General features: G+C 41.6%; 1 protein-coding gene across 8 annotated transcripts in view; it reads left to right on the top strand.

Moving 5' to 3' along the window:
- Nucleotides 1–590: 590 nt before the first annotated feature.
- The window catches only part of LOC115634452 (filamin-C), a 29,785-nt gene continuing 13,180 nt past the window's right edge, over nt 591–17,195 (top strand). For 2 of the 8 annotated variants that reach the window (XM_030532167.1, XM_030532172.1), the window contains exons 1-8: nt 591–651; nt 6,622–6,956; nt 10,788–11,438; nt 11,543–11,848; nt 11,909–12,913; nt 13,595–13,792; nt 13,851–14,299; nt 14,360–14,772. In XM_030532167.1, coding sequence (XP_030388027.1) covers nt 6,720–6,956; nt 10,788–11,438; nt 11,543–11,848; nt 11,909–12,913; nt 13,595–13,792; nt 13,851–14,299; nt 14,360–14,772 — 3,259 coding nt within the window. In that variant the 5' untranslated portion in view covers nt 591–651; nt 6,622–6,719. Of the gene's footprint in view, nt 690–6,621; nt 6,957–10,787; nt 11,439–11,542; nt 11,849–11,908; nt 12,914–13,125; nt 13,471–13,594; nt 13,793–13,841; nt 14,300–14,359; nt 14,773–17,195 lie in introns of those variants that run through there. The other 6 variants (XM_030532164.1, XM_030532171.1, XM_030532173.1 and 3 more) reach the window with 5 other exon arrangements.

Below are 17,195 nucleotides of genomic sequence, written 5' to 3'. Positions count from 1 at the left end.
AACTGTGAAAAAAGAAAATAACAAGAACATAAGTTTACTGAAATCTAAACGAAATATATTATTGAGATTTCAGCATATAGGTAAAAAAAAATAATAATAAAAAAGGGTAAAACTTGATGAGAAAAATAAAACTGAATAAAACTAAAAGAATTCTTGAGAAATAAAACGAATTTGTTTGTGTATTTCGTATAGTTTTCCTTCCAGCATTATTACACTTCTAATCAACAAAATCTGGCGCCAACCACATTATTCCAATAACAAAACCAAAGCCGTCCACTCATAGTTCGAAGTAATTGGGCTGCTCTTTAGAATTCTACTATAATAATAACTTGAGAACAAATGCTTTTAAGCGCTTTTTGTAAACGGAAATGCCACAAAATGTGGCGCCTCCTCAGGTAAGTTGAGTAAGGTGAGAGCCAAAACAAAACAGAAGTGAGGCAAAGTGCAAAGCAAAACAAACTAATGCTGATCGCAATGCCCTCTCTCACTCTCTTTCTTCCAGTGAGCTTTTGGCTGGAATGTTGGCCCAAACGCACTCGAAACTTGGCTTAAAGCAGCGAATGGGCGGGGAGCTTCAGTCGTTGTTAGACATTCGTACGCGCATCACGTACGCTTTTAAGGTACGGATCACACGGTGAACGGAAACAAAGTGTACGGGCTGTAAAGTTTAAACAAAAAGCGCAACAAGTGTAATGGCAAAATGAATAAACAGAGAATTGAAACGAAAACAAACAAAGTGACCAATTAGAGTCAAAGTTCTCATGTGCAAATAGATAGACACAGTTTTTTGTTCGCTATTTAAACGCTTATGCAATATGGGGCATTTGTGTACCGCACGATTGAATCAACCTGCCCTTTTTTATGGTTTTTTTTTTGCTCATCCACCCCGTCCCTAGTTACGTTCATAATAATACGTATTATTGATATGAGTAGTAAAATGTTTGTTCACAGACAGCCGCAGTGTTGAGTGTCTTCGTTCGTGTTGCTGGCACTTAAAACCCACGAAGCTGTTCTCATTTGCCGTATTTTTCTTCTTATTATTATTTTTAGTAATCATACTTTTTTTTTGCCGTTTACTTTGCTGCCCTATTCCATTTTCCACGCTTATAACGTGAATGTTGGATGGTGGTTGGTGGTTGGTGGGGATAGTGATGGCTTTTGATGACTTGCGTGCGGCGCGCTTTTACTCTAATTTTGACTTCGTCATCGCGCTGCCTCAATTAGACAAACAATTCGCTGTTAATTTAAATTTTGTGGAATTTGTGCTAAACACGTGAGCTAATCCCCGGACTGTGTGTGTGCTCAAACAGCAAGAGCGCGTGTGAAAAGGTGTGGGCCAAAACGAAAATACCAAACAGTTGTCATGAATCTGCATAACTACTATATGTATATCGTGCATAAATATCAAATGGCTTGGCCTGTTGCGGCCAGCAATGCCAAATACGTGTACACACACAAACGCACAGGCGTAGCTAACACATTTTCATTGTATTTGTGTTAGCTGTTTGCTAGTTTCTGGCTGGCTAAAAATATTACGTAATGGCCAGAGTCGGCTCAGCGAAAACGAAATACGAAAACACAATACTAAGTAAAAACCGAAAGTTTCGCAGCGGCAAACAAAACGAAAATCTGGTTTTTCTACGCTGCCCATACCCACCAGCTCGATTGGTTTTATCCGACTCCCTTACCAGATGCGGGCCAGCACTTCTGGCTAAAAATCTAAAAACAATTTCTAGCGGCGCGTAAACGAAAAATAACGCAAAGTACTCGTAATGAGCAAAAATTAAAAACATTAGAAGTCGGCGCGCATGACGTTTCTTCACACTAACGGCATATATCAAATGACTGAAGGCACAAACTAACTGCAGATAGTTGTGTGTGTGTGTGTGTTTTGTGTATGTTCCTCATTTGAAGCTTTGCTAAAATCTCTTGAATTATGTTTTTTCGCCATCTAATGAGCTGACTTTGAAATGGCTGTCTAAAAATATCAACCACTGCTGCTAAACTTAACTTTTTAAGCGTCTCTTTAGTTCATTATGCTTCTTAATTGGCAAGAAAAAAAATATTAATTGCTCATGAAATCGCACAGGCAGTATTTTTTGTATCAAATGTGTTTTTCTCTATGGGTTTTGAATTTAAACAAAGTTTTCAATTTCACAGTCTATGTGGAAAACTATTCTCCTCTTCCGTAAAAGAGTTGTTCTTCTTAAGCTATTTTTTGCAAATAATTTGGTATGCTAATGTCTGACTAACAAATTCGGCATTGCATCTGATATCAGATAATGTTCCAGCATATCTGATTTTATTGTCAATTGAAATCAAAATGTTAGAGTTGACATTCGTCAATGCCATGAAATATTGCCGTCCAGACAGCACCAACTAAAATTGGGAAAAGCACCTCAAATCGTGTGGCGAGAAATGTGCTTTCGCTATTAAGACCAAAACAGTTCTCAATAATTAAAACATTTTTCTCTCACATACGACTACTTAATTATGTTGCACTTACATGTAAGTGAATCTTTAAAATGCTTCGAAAAATACTGTGAACATTGGAGCTAAATTATATCATTAGTTTCGGACTGGTTATAGTCGTGCCAGTTATATTAAGGCGGGCATTTGAAATTACTCAAAGGAGTTAAAACGCAAAATAATGTAAATTGCTTCATCTTCATGCAGTATATTGATTTTGAGTGATGCGACAAAAAACTTGTAATTTTCATGTTTTCAAATCAACTTATTTTGTAAATATACTACATAGGTAGTCTATAAAATTAATTTCTATTGATATTAGCGCTATTACACATTTGCATTGCAGTTATAAAAGTGTAAAGGATGTTAGCCCGAAAAGATTGTGCTTCTGGATTTTCGCTAGCCATTTAATGGCCTCTTCTGGCATGTCCCAAAAAGTAAAATATAAAACAACAATGCAGTCCATTTCCGGGTCAATTCAATTTATTGATGTAGAAGAATTTCCAAACGAAAAACAAAAACAATAAACGCTACGGCAAAATATATGAGATATGAATAGTAACACATTTTTGGTCCACGTATTAATATATGGTCAGACAGGAACATAATTTGCACACAAAATTGTCGACCTATACTGCGCCATGTCATAAATACAAGTATGAAGTTATTTCGTTCAAAAGCAATAAAGCTCTAGTGTCTTACTTCAACGATACCTATTGCATTTAGTTTTCAAGGCTAGTTTTGGGACAAATATTTTGCCTGTCTGAACTCAACTTTAGTCATGTTTAGGGCAATGAGCAGTTTTGTGCGCTTCCGCAAAGTACGAGCATTACGGGTCTTGAGTTTTTACTGTAGCCAGAGCTGTTGCCAAACACAGAGAACATCCAAAGTCCAACGCCCATAGGCAAACATCAAAAATTGAAGCTGCGCCCACACTTAGAACAAGGCGTTAGATCAACTGCTTGATTCTTAAAACTCAAGATCAGAAATATGCATGTGTGGGGGTGATGATGCCGGCAGCAGCAGCAACAACAACAACAACACAAACGGTCCAACATCTGGTGCCGATCTGTGTAGGCTGATATATTTGTTTGCGCAGCAACAGCAGCAGAAATTATTTTAACAGATATAAGGTGTAACAATGAAATAAAAATGCTGAACACACCCACATGGAACACTTTATTTTTATTTTGCCAAACTCTTGCCAGTTGGCCATTTCAGTTTCACTGACTTTGGCTAAAACACACTGTGACATTTTGGGCACGGCTGCGCATAAATCCAAATTTCGGCCAACATCGTCATGCGTCGGCCGAGATCAGGGTTTACGTAATGCCAATAGTATGCCCTAAAAGTGGGTGTGCCGGCTCAAATCTGACCAACCGATCAACTACCTACTGAAGATGTTCGGCGTTAAAACTAAACACACAACAGAAATTGTAAAATCTATGCCCTATACTCAAAGGGTAAAAGGGGTTATATGAAAATCAAAATGTAATGAAGAACTTGGAACTTTACTATTGAAATTATTTATTTATTATTATTTATATTTATTAAAATTCTAATATTTTGGGCAACATTTTAAAATACATACACATATAGATGAGTGATCATTACTTATATATATCCCGACGAATTTGGGAACTAGACTCGCCAAACTCGGTACGCAAATGCTCCTAAATCGTACAAGTATGTATGACAAGTTGGTGTAATCTTTCCTTCGATAGAGTCCTACATTTGTCCGCTAAATAGTTCACGAAATTCTGTGACTGTTTTACTAAACATTTTTAGGAATTTATATCAAGTTTCAAGGCCATTAGATCAGCCTCATCATTAGATTCCAACACTGCCTGTTGACCTGCGTCTTTTGAAAATTGAAGCGTAAAAAAACGGTAAAAATAATCAAATTAATTTGTAAATATAGAAAAAATACAATTTAATATTTTTGAGAGCATCACTCAGCCTTTAGGCATGTTTGAGAAAGAATATCATAAGGCAATTAAACTGAATACGCCAAGCAAATGAATTGTGAAAAAACAGCTCATAAAGGCACAAATATAGCAACTAATTACTTGTTCCCAATGTCAATTGCAAGCATTGCAGGAGCTTCATGATGGTGACATCAGCATCAGTCTGTTTCCAGCTCATTATACGAGTCATTTCGGTCAACTCCCAATCGCGGCCAGTTAGTGGCCTTAAAACGCGTCAGCAACCGTCAATGGCAACTCACAGAATTGACGACCTGACTGACTGGATGACTAACTGACTAACTGACTGACTGACTAACTGACTAACTGACTGACTGACTGACTGACTGACACAGTTGAGTTAAAGTCAAGGAAAAATGATCGCTGCTGCTGCTGCTTTTACAACGCCTTTCCATTAAGCCATTTAATTCGTTTAGACGACAATATGTTGTACGAGTATAGTATTTATCTGTTGGATGATTTCGCCTGAAATTTATGCAATTTGTACGGCGTCATTTTGTAGTTAAGTCAACCGATGACTGAGTGCGTCGTAAACGCTTTTTCAATCGCAAGCTACGAGTACTATACCTACGAGCATATACCAAAGCAAATACCTCAGTGTGTTTCAAACGAAGATGCATGATGTCATCTTTGGCAATACTCGTAACAAAAAGTAAACAAGTAAAAAATTGTTTGTCAATAAATAAACATTTTTGAAATACATGCGCGCACACAAGTGGAATCTCGTTCTGGCCAGTTGAGCAGAGCAGGTGATGATGGTGATGAGGTCCAAGTGTGTTTTGGGGCTTGCAACAAAACTGAAAACTGAATGATTTATAGTAGATGCATAAATTTCTATAACATATGTAAACATATGTATGTGTGCCGCAACCGGACTTCCCATACTTATACATACTTGTAGCTTTGCATTATTAACGCCTCACAGACTTGTGCCAAAATGCAAATGTGGCGAAGCCTTCAAAAATGAGCGACACAAAGAACTGGCAACAAACTTCCAATCCATTAAATCAAAAACCTAAAAGCGCATTTCAAATGCTGTATAAATGAACAATACGAATGGGAATAATAAAACAAAAATACATTTTAGTTAATTGAATCTAGCTAAGGTCATGTATACACGTGTGGTCTTTATAATTTTAAAATAATACCTACAAATTGATTGAAGAACTCATTTTCATGTTTATTGCACTGTTGATTGCCGCAGACAATTGAAGTTTTTTGTTTGTGAAAGAAATGAGAAAACTGCACAACAAGTGAAATGGCACCTGCCTCTATGCGTGTGTATGTGTGTGTGTGTGTGTGTGTGGGTAGTAATAGTAGGCACATAATTAACGGCATTGTTACAAATGCTATATGAGTTACAATGCCACGATCCCACAGTTCGGATAATGCGCCGCCACCTTGACGGCCTTCTAAAGTCGCGCTTGTCGTTATTTGTTGTTGCCTGAAAGACTTACAGTTTCCTACACGCACACACACACACAACACTCACACACACCACTCACACACAACACTCACACATATGCATAGAAACACATCCCCACACACTTTTGCTCTGCTGCCCACACACACACACACATACCTGTACATTGCTCGCTGCGGCGAAAAAATTGCGACGACAGCGACGTTGGCTCAAAATTCCAAACTAAGTGATTTTTTTCAGGCTCACTTTTTTGTTGTTGCTGTTGTGGTTGTTGTTGTTGTTGTTGCTGGTATTTTACAATTTACAATCGTTTCGTTTTGGTTTGTTTTCTTTTTTTTCGTCTAAAGCGAAACTGACAAAACCAGTTTTTAAAGCCAGATTCAGATTCGCATGCCCACCACATTCTGTCTGCCTGCCGCCGCTGCTTCCCTTCCCCTGTTCGCCTTGCTTATCGCTTTCCAGAGAGCTTTCAGCTTTGCCTTTGCCTGCATGACGTCACCGATTTTTAGCATGTTTGTTGTGGTCAAAAAACAAAAAAAAACAACAACAGCAACATGGACGCATGCGCAGTGCGCGTTTCGAATCAGTTTGCTTTGAGCAGTCGCCGCGTGCACTTGCGTTGTCGCGCCGAACATTAATAAATATAAATATAAAGAAACTTAAATGGCGCGAAAAAAACTAATTGTTGTTTAAATGAAATGAATAAATAAGTAATTGAAACGATTTTATTTTCTTTCGATGAAGTTTTCTGCCGTAAATATGAAACATTTGCCCACAGAAAGTGAATTAATTTGAGCCAACGAATATATCGAGTGCAAAAGTGAAGTGAGGCGGGCAACAAAATGGACGTCAAAGATATAAAGGGCGCCAAAGTGACGCATGCTGGCCTTTTGAAACATAACGCCGATGGCAGCACCGAAACCCAAAAGATAACACATGCCGGTTTGGTGGCACGCAGTCCCGAAGGCACGGCCGCCAAGGGCATGAACATACGCGGCAACGAGGACCTCTGGGTCGAGATACAGGCGAACACATTTCGCAATTGGGTCAACGAGCATTTGCGGGAGACGGGCATGCAGGTGAGTACGACAATGAGTGGGCGAGCCACTCAAGCGCAACAGCAGCAATAGATACCTCGTTTTGAATCAGCCAATCAATCGATTGAATGAATAAAACGATTAATTAGATATGCTGGTATGTACATAGTACTCGCATGTGCCGTCGCTTGAAGCAGGGCCTAGAAATAAATTGTTTTCACATACTTTTCTATAAAGAGCGCGCACACATTGCAAGCTTGTCTCTCGGATCAGGCCATTCTATCTATTGATATCGTGTAATATATGCCAACTTCGCCACGCTTGAAATGTGTCAAATAAAGCAAGTCGGCACGTCCGAGCTGATTTTTTTGCAATACTGCTGCATAGTCAGTATCCAATTGCCATTCTGTACATTCTGCACCTTGGCTTGTACACTTCATTTCCGGCTTAGCTTCCGCCAATCTACTGCTGCCCTAAAAGGCTATTAATCACGCATATATACATATGTATAATTCGCCCACAGGCGTCAATAAAATTCATGGGACACTCAGTATGTGCAAACCGGCGTATACTTAACGCCCACATCCCACACTTAAAGCGATCGCCCCTGCTGTTGCTCTTTGCACAACGGAAAAATATGTATTTATAAAAAAAATCAGTTCAATATCAAGTTGATCTCTATTTGGTCAATTTGACACTATTAATTTATGAATATAAACTTCGTCGCCTCAATGTAAACAATTGAATTACCAAAAGATCACAGCCTTGTTTTTTCGATGTACTACAAACTTTGTCCATTAACATCTTAACATCTTATACGAAATATTTTTAATGTTTACTTACACATTTCTTGCATTAGTGACTGTTTATTATTTGATTACATTGAATAAAACATATCTTTACTCTGATTTATGAACACAATATATGTATGTATATAAGGCCAACAACGGCGATCTATCTTTTTCCACATCACTTAGTAATGAGAATATTTAACAATATGGGCAATAAAAAAAAATTGGAGTCATTCTTATTCAATTCTGTAAGAATATTTCTCAATGAATATGAAATATATCATTTTATGTGAGGCTGCAAATTGCTTTTGGCAAGATCTTCTTAGCTGGCTTTTAATTAGCATATGATGGTGGTTAATTGGTGGTTACAGACTTAACGAAATACATTACCAACTTGTATAAATTTATATATGTACGTACTTATCGAATGTAAATATTTGGGGAACATTCGATATGTAGTAGTATATCTTGTGATGTCTACAAATAAATGCTTATAATATCCATATTAGTACCCAGTGGCGAACACATCGATCTTGAACACAAGCTCAATGATGATTTTAGGCATTGACCAGTTACGATATAATCTAGAATATGGTATATATAGTTTCAGGCGTTTAATTTGTCATTTTTTTGTTGAAAGCCGTACAATGTTTTCATTGCTGTGCGTTTTAAAATTTTTCCCACATCCCCACAACTAATCCGAGCCACACGCATCAACAGGCCGTATTTGGGCCGCTGAATGCCAAGGTCATCTGGCAGTTCAAACGCACAACAATAGTAGCAGTAGCAGCTGAACTCATGACAACATTTTTTGAGCCACTTAGGTAAGTGGTGAGTCCGACACTCAACAAAAATATACAAGTATATACGTTTTTCAAACTTATAGAAATCTTGCAAATTAACAAAATAAAAGCGAAAGATTTAATTAATTAGCGTATTTAATAAATCACTTTGTAAAAACTATTCTGGCTTAATAGCTATTCAGATACATTCAAATTAATTTAGCTACCTTGGTTTGGAAATTCGAGGGAAAGTGTTCGGAAATTCGAACTTCAAATGTGGGAAAAGGGGCTTCGAAAAGGGGTTCATTGACTAAGTCATTCGAAAAACTAGTGGAACCTTTGTTTTACAGTTTTCATTTATAAAATGAATGAAATGAATATTTTACTAAAAATTTTCTGCATTCTTGTAGATAGCTTGCTGTGTTGAATATATAGTATATATATATATTATATTTTTCCCATTTATAATAAGTACTAGGTCTAGCCTTTTTTAAAATTTATTTCGAGCTCTTCCCCTGCTGCTTTCATCAACTATTTACAGACCTACTAATGGAATCATTTGGGTTACTGAGTTAAATAGTTTAGCAGTCCCTCCATTGGCAATAGGCACACCCAATCTTTTCGACTCCAAATGGATTCAGCATTGTGTGTCGCGTCACATAAACGTCACTCGCAGCAATACGTATCAAGACAAGGAATTCGACTTGATATTTTAAAGGTTATAGCTCATACATGACCAAAACAGACGCCTATGAATGTGCGGCATGCTCGTTAGAAAAAAAATAAGCAAGACAAACAAAAGGCAGTAACGCCCCATACAATGGGTGGGAAGTCGCAGCAACAGACAAAATATGCGCTTAATATTTATGTCAGCTACTATATACTACAGTAATATATGTGTATATATATTTATATACGAGTATCTGTGGGACAAACAGCAACAGACATGCGATTGTCTGGATGGTTGGCAAGCTTGGGCTGCTTGGGCTGCTGTCGCTGACGGCTCAAGATGAAAAGCTTCATTTCCAATTGTAAAACTTTACACGATTGGCGAGCTCGGCTCGGAATGGCCCAGCACGGCCGGAGAAAGCCCAGCAAGCGAACACACATACATACATACCCCTCTTAGCTAAAGACATGCAGACGAGATCGTGTGAATGGCGCACCACCGGTTAGCAAAGTTTGTAAAGTAGTGGGACTTCGACTAGATTACTACTACGACGAATACAGCTAGCTAATAACTTAGCCACTTCCCCATCCATTAGGGCAGCTCAGTTCACCTTCAATTTGCGGTAATGTGGGCCAACAGTGTCTGTGCGTATTATACCCAACATTAAGATAGAGGATTTTCTGTTTTGCAATAAAGTAAAGAGAATTCCGGGGCATACGAGCATACGAGCGACTAAATATCGAGCTAGTTTTCGCTTTCAAGTACTTCTTTAAAAGTAAAACCAGAATGATTCCGACTGGTTTTTATTTTCTTGTGAAATGCGAGTTTACGAGTGAAATGCGTGCATTTTACTTTCAAATCATTGAAACCTTGCTGGAACTTGAACTGGTACTTAGGAATTGCAACACGGTCCATAAGTTTATTTTTCAAATTCTGGGTTTTCCTGAAATGCAGACTTTCACAATCCACGCAGTTATATCTGCCTGTTTGTTCAAAGATGGCTGGTGGAAATGAAATGAAAGTTGCACTTCCAGACTAATTTATTTGTATTTTAAAGCCGCTTGTACCAAATCAAGTATTTGGCTTATTTGGTTGAAGAAACATGCGAAAAAAATAAAGCAAAGTTGCTTGCTAATTACTGAATTAACCTAAATAAAGCTAGACTACTACTAATTATTTGATAAGGTCGGTGTAGAATTTTGACAAATATGGAATACTGGCTGGAAATGGGAGACCAAAAAAGGTGCCAGTTATGATACTAAATTATCCTTCGGGGTATACTTCACAAAATGCCCTTGAGTGTAATAAAAGAGCCTTATCAGACTGCGTTAGTCTCACTATATAGTAACAAATTGTAAAGCTATTTGGTAAATAGTCTTACTTCTTCTACTGTTCCCACCTACTTGTTGTCGCAATTGTGGTCGGTATTTTTGGGCTTGTTATAAGAGTTGGTTGACGAAGAACAACAATAAACTTTGCTGACATAGTTTCTTAATATTATTGTTGTTCTTAGGTCGCGAACAAAGCTAATTATCGCGCATTGAAAGCGAATAACAATAATAACAGTGCGAGCCACTAAAGATAGCTCGTCTGAAAGCTCTCTAACTGGCTATAATTGTTGGTATTGCAGGTGCATGACTGGGCCACCGATTTCTGCGATGGCACCTGCCTATGTGCATTGGTTGAGAACCTGCAGACGAGACCCTTGAAACCTTCTTGGAATCGTCGTCCCGCTAATCAGCACCACTATCTGGAGAATGCCACCACCGCCTTGAAGTCCATAGAGGCTGACCACATCAAGCTGGTTAATATAGGAAACGTGGACATTGTCAATGGCAATGTGAAACTTATTTTGGGTCTGATCTGGTCCCTGATTGTACGCTACCAGATTGGCCGCAGCAAGTTCCCGCCGCGAAAACTGATGTTGGCCTGGTTGCAGGCTGCCTTGCCCGACTGCAAGATCACCAACCTGACCACCGACTGGAACAGCGGTGTGAATCTAGCCGCCTTGTTAGACTATTGCCAGCCGGGTCTATTCCCCCACTGGCGCAGCCTCGATCCTAGTCAGAGCGTGCGCAACTGCACGAACGCAATGAATCTAGCGCAGCGGGAGTTCGGTGTTCCAAAGGTACTGGAGCCAGAGTATCTGGCGTCGCCATGGTTGGACGAGCTATCCGGCATGACGTATCTATCGTACTTCATGAAACCAGGTGGTCCTGGGTATAACGCTACACTTCGCTGGGTCAATACGCAGGTGAAGGAGTCTGTAAAGAATTTCACGGTAAGTCTGCAATCTTTGGAAAACTTTAACTCAATTGTTAATTGCTTGCAAATTAAATTGTAAATCGATGTGAGAAATAACGCTCTCCTTTATTTGGGCTGCAGAGCGACTGGAACGATGGTCGCGTATTTTGTGAAATAATTAAAGGATTGGGTGGCTCGGCGCCAGCACCGGAAAAACTCAGCACCGATCCCTTCCACTATGAAAACAACATACGCAAGGCCGTGGATGCCGGAGCGAAGCTGGGTGTGCAGCCCATACTCACGCCGAAGGACATGGCCAATCCGGAAGTGGAGCACTTGGGCATCATGGCCTATGCCGCCCATTTACAGTGGGTGCCACCGCGCCCTCCGCTCTCCGACCTGGTCAACGTATATATGGAGAGCACATCCGGCCGTGTTGGCGAACCGGTGAGTGTCTTCCACCCGCATCGAGGTTACATAAATGGTTAATTTCAATTTCACACGCAGACCCATTTCCGTATTGATGTGCTGTCACGCGACGTCAGCCTCAGCACCGTGCGAGCTTACGTTGTGCCTCCATCCGGGCAACCCCAGCCGGTCCGATTGAATGCGCAAGGCGAGGGTGTTTTTGTGCCGGAGCGTTATGGAATGCACGAGATTGTGGTCGAGATTGGTGACGATAGTTTGGGTGGACACTTTTTCCGTGTGCTGCCACGCTTGCTTCAGGTAGCACCCCCCGGTATGGCGCCTTGTGCATTAGGCAGCCTGGTCGAGGTTCTGGTGAATGCAACGGGAGCGCCCAAAACGGAGGACATACTTGTCACTGCGGTCTCACCCACGGGCATCTCCCACAATTGTCCACTGAAGAAGATCGACGAGGGACACAGTGCCATATTCAAGCCAGACGAGGCGGGCATTTGGGAGATCGCAATTACGTATCAGGGTCGGCACATTCAGGGTGGTCCCTTCACTTGTGCCGTCTTTGATGCATCAGGCGTGTCGGTGCACGGTCTAGATGGTGCCATGCCGCTGCGCGCTCATACCTTTGAGGTAGATGCTCGTGGCGTGGGCGTATCGGGCGAGTTGCATGTGGATATCGTGCACGATAAGCACTCGCTCGTGTGCTCCGTGGAGAAGATAGTGGACAACAAGTATCGTGTGACTTTCATGCCCCGCCAAAATGGCAAGTACCGGGTCTATGTCTACTTTAATGGCTATGATGTAAAGGGTTCGCCTTTTATCATGCGTGTGGGCAACGGGTCCAAGGGACGTTCTGGAAAAACGCGCAGCAGTCCGCTGCATGATAGTAAGCATCGCGCAGAGAGTCCTTCGATGCACTTCACCTCAACGACGAATATGCGGCACAATGACTACCGCAACACATCTTCTCTGTCACGAAGAGATCTGCACAACACCGCGGAGCGGACGAGCAGCTACTCGCCGCAATATTCGCCAAAACTGGATGCCACAGACTACCATAGCAGCTCCAGGTACTACAAGCGAGAGAGCGAGGTAAGTGAATCGCCACCAAGGACTAGATATGGCCCACATCGGGTGCATTTAGTGATCTAACCACATGAGGTGCGGATTTTGTGCTAACGCTTCCCTCAGCAAGACACATCCACCACCAACACCAACACCAACCCACTCAAAATTGAATGTTCGGCTAACCCATACTAATCCAAAGCCCTTTCCCCCACACCCAATCAAATTGCATTCGACAGGATAAATTGTCCGCTGCCTCGCCCCCACCACCGCCGGTTCCGCCGGCCTCGAGCAGCTCGCCCACTATAAAGTATATCAACTCAGCCGATCTGTACACTGTCACCGGCCGGCGAGACTCTAAGACATCGAACAGCTCCTCCACGAAAAATGATTACTACTACGACAAGGAGAACGAGCTGTACAGCCAAAGGCGCGGCGATCGCGACCTAAAGCTAACACCGTCGCGTCAGGATCGGGAGTACAGCTATGAGCAGAGACAGCAACAACGTCAGCAAACTGTGACCGCGCGCAACACCTCCACTCTGACCGGTTCGCTCAGTCCAATACCTAGTCCCACACTGAATGTAACTAAATTTTGTTGTTCGTTTGTTCTTGATATCGAAAAGAAAAAGGAGAAGAAATCTCACTAAATACCCTGTCTATCTCGAGTACCACTATCTCCTAATATGCCCTCTCACTCCTCCACAGACCCGATCCAGTGAGGTGCGAACACATAGTCCCCTGACCACCAAGACATCGAATCAATATGAGAGCTCTACGCGCAACATTAACAGCAGTCCGCGACACGCCTCGGTATCGCCCGTGCAACGTTATTCCCCGAACAACGCCTATATAACCACAGCAACCCATCGAATGGGCAGTCCCGTCACCAACACCCTGACCAAAGTAAGTAAGAGCAGGACCTGCAACTAGATTCCAAAGTACACCTTCACAGTCTTTGCAGAACGGACTCTCGCGCTCCGACTACGAAACAACACGCACTGTGGAGAAATCGTCGACCTACAAGTCCACTTCCAACTACGTCACTGACTCTAATGTGCGCGCCAGTCCCTCTCTTTATGGCACCGCCGAGCGTCTGCGGCGCAATGGTTCCCCGGAGCCACGCATTGATCACTCTTCGAATGTGCGGGTCTCGTCCATCAAGCCGACATCGGCGCGTCGCGACAGCTGGGACGTTATTAACAAGACGAAGCACATGCTTTCGCATAACTCCCTTGAGTCGCTGGCCAACATGACCGAAAGGCAATTGAACACGGAGCTCAACTATAGCCGACCCGATATCGACAACGAGACTCAACGCAACACGCAGTACAACAAATTTGCACTGCAGCAGCAGCAGAAACAGAATGCGGATTATCGACGAGACTCGCCGGATGAAGTGGATCGTTACAAGTATGAGCTCTTCGATATATCCTAACTGTTCAGTACAGATTACTATCTATATGCTTTCAGACCCAGTGCCATCACTGTTAAGTCACACTCGAACAATACGTACACGGACAAGTCTGGCGGATATACGAAAACTGTAAAGGAATCAAGCGAGCATGTGGTTACGGAACGGAATGGACATAGTCCCGGCTTTGGATATAGTTCGCTCTCCCGATTTCGTCCCATAGACAATAATGCGACGGGTGCTAGAGCCATACGTGTGCAGGATATTCCAAATGGCTCGATCGGACGACCTGTGGAATTTGAAATCGATGGGTCAAAAGCTGGTTCTGGCAATCTGGAAATATTGGTGAATGGTGGTCGTGTCACATCGTCCGTACGCTCCCTAGGTGGTCAAAGATTTATAGCGAGTTTTACGCCCCACGAACATGGCACGCATACGGTGCAGATCACATTCAATGGAGAAACTGTGCCAGGTGAGTTTCGCTTTTAATGGGAGGGCCAAATACAATATCATAAGAATTAATATAATACCTCCGAATCTGCTATAAATCAGGAGCGATAGATATTTCATATACCATTTTTTGGTAATTTAGAGAATCACTTTAAGTTCCTAATATAATAGGCAACTGCACACCTGTAGAATGGTGTACGAATAGTAATACAGAAATATTTATAATCAAATAAAGGCAAAGGGTTTTTATATACAAGTACTCCTATAAGTTCCTTTAGGAAATGGGATTCGAAAGTTGATTTCGATTGATAAACTCAAGGCTAAGAGCCAAATGAAAAACTTCATCACAAGAAGTGGCAGCCAACGCTGTAAAATGTTGATCAGTCGAAATTGTTGCAAAGCTTTAATTACAATTGCAGCGAACTGGTATTATATCATATGTATGTATGTATGTATGTATGTATATTCTTGAATGAGACCATTCTCGGCTATTTTGACTGAAAAAACATTTTCAGCTGAGCGGGTGGGTGGGCCTCTCGTCCTACCCCAATAAGGCAAGCTCAAGCCCACGCAGCGACATTCTTTGAGTCGGAAGAAGAAATTTCAAGTATGCTCTGACCACAGTGCGGCGAATTGAATTCGCTCTCGACTCTCAGAGCTCGGCGCTCTTAGCGTCTAAGAGCGAACCGGCCAGTACTCACTCGCCTGTGCTCGCATGCTGCGATCCCTCGCTCTATCGTGTTCTCTTTCCGATCAAACTACCTGTACGACGGGTTTTGGGCTTGCAGCGTTCGAGGTAAGAGTCGGATCCGCAGTCACAGCTCGCGTTTAAAACGAAACTGACACGTCGGCGCGCAAATATTTGAACGGTCGGACAAATTCATGCTAATACAAAAATATATACACACATACGAGTTTGTATGTATATTGCAAAAAACGCATAAAGTTTGTGTTATTGTTTGACAAAATGAAAATAATTGTTTATAAAGCAAAAAGTCACTCAAAAGAATTAACGAGCTTATGAAAAACGACAGTCGCCTGCAAACTACTTGTAGAAATGTCAACCGAAAACCGTTTCCAACGAAAAACAAAAATGTTCAGAGATTTCTAAACTAAAGAAATATGCTAATATCTAATGCGGACGTTTTGTAGTCGCCAGCGCTTGCGTCTATATATATGTATATATGTATATTTATGTACATATATATATATGTATGTATGTGTGGGGAGCGCTCTTTGAGAAACCAGTTTAATGAACCTTTAAGCTTACAAATTTTCAATGGGACAGATAGTTGAGACTGGGACCGGGGAGTGTTTGGTGAAAAAAAGTTTACTTAACTAAATCAACGTAAATATCTGAATGTCTATGTGAGTGGAAGTGGGTTTGTGTGTATGTGTGTGAATTTGTATGTATTTGTGATTTCGCTAGACATGGATAAATGTCTCTAGGCTCTGTCTGTGTGGCGTGCAATTTTATTTGATGTGCGAGAGGAGGTAGCCATTTTGTTTTCTTCTTGCAACTTGCGACTTGGAATTGCAACAATTGAAGCGGCAAGTTCGCGTTTATTGAGCAAGTCAAATGAAAGCTGCTGCACGTTAAAGGAGAGACTTACATAAGTTTTTAAACGTCAATCCCACAATGCCGCGCAGTGGCTGCAGTGGCTGCAGTGAGAGGTGGCTCTCACACCCAGGGGGAGAACAGATATCTGCGGTTTGCTTTTCGCCTCGCAATCTCACAAGACATAAGGCTGAGCTCGATTGAATGTGGATCAAGGCGCACTTGTTGCATGCCTTTGTTTTGTCACCGCACTCAAGCACTCAAGCCACAAGTTGCAGAGCAAGGTCTGAACAAAGGCATACCATTGTATCGGAGGGCTGTAAGCTTCTCACATGCCTCGTTGCCACAGTTGCTTATACTTGTAGTACTTCCTCCTGCCAAAACCCGTTGAGATAGGTTTCTTGGTAGTCGCAATGTTGCACAGGTATACGAGTATGGCAGAGCAGGCAATAAATAGTCTCAGGTAGCTGAGGTTAATGGCAATTCGAGATATGAATCTAAGGCTGGAAGGAAATGTGCAATTTTGAATTCCTCTTGTGGCTGCCTTGTTGCGGCAACCATTGACTTATTGAGCCTCAATTGAGTGCTGTATACGTGGCAATGGCATGCCAACAAGCTAACGAAAACCATTTAACAGCCTTTTCGTTTTCATTTGTCAACAATGACCACACCTGTAACATTAGCCGACCAACCGACCAAAACAGAGGCCGTTAAAAGGCGAATAGCTTAAAAGTTAAGACGCGCTTGCGGCTTTTAAGCATTTCCGCTGGCACACTCAACATATTGGCATACATTTTTAAATTCACACACATTCCACACAACATTTTATGTACGCACATATGTATGTATGTATGTATGTATTTATGTTGGGGCACCTGCACATACCT

This window comes from Scaptodrosophila lebanonensis, unplaced genomic scaffold (assembly GCF_003285725.1).
Source record: "Scaptodrosophila lebanonensis strain 11010-0011.00,11010-0021.00 unplaced genomic scaffold, SlebRS2 tig00000001-arrow-pilon, whole genome shotgun sequence".
Lineage (NCBI taxonomy): Eukaryota > Metazoa > Arthropoda > Insecta > Diptera > Drosophilidae > Scaptodrosophila > Scaptodrosophila lebanonensis.
Note: the sequence above shows the minus strand (reverse complement) of the source record. Positions and strands in the feature narration are given on the sequence as shown.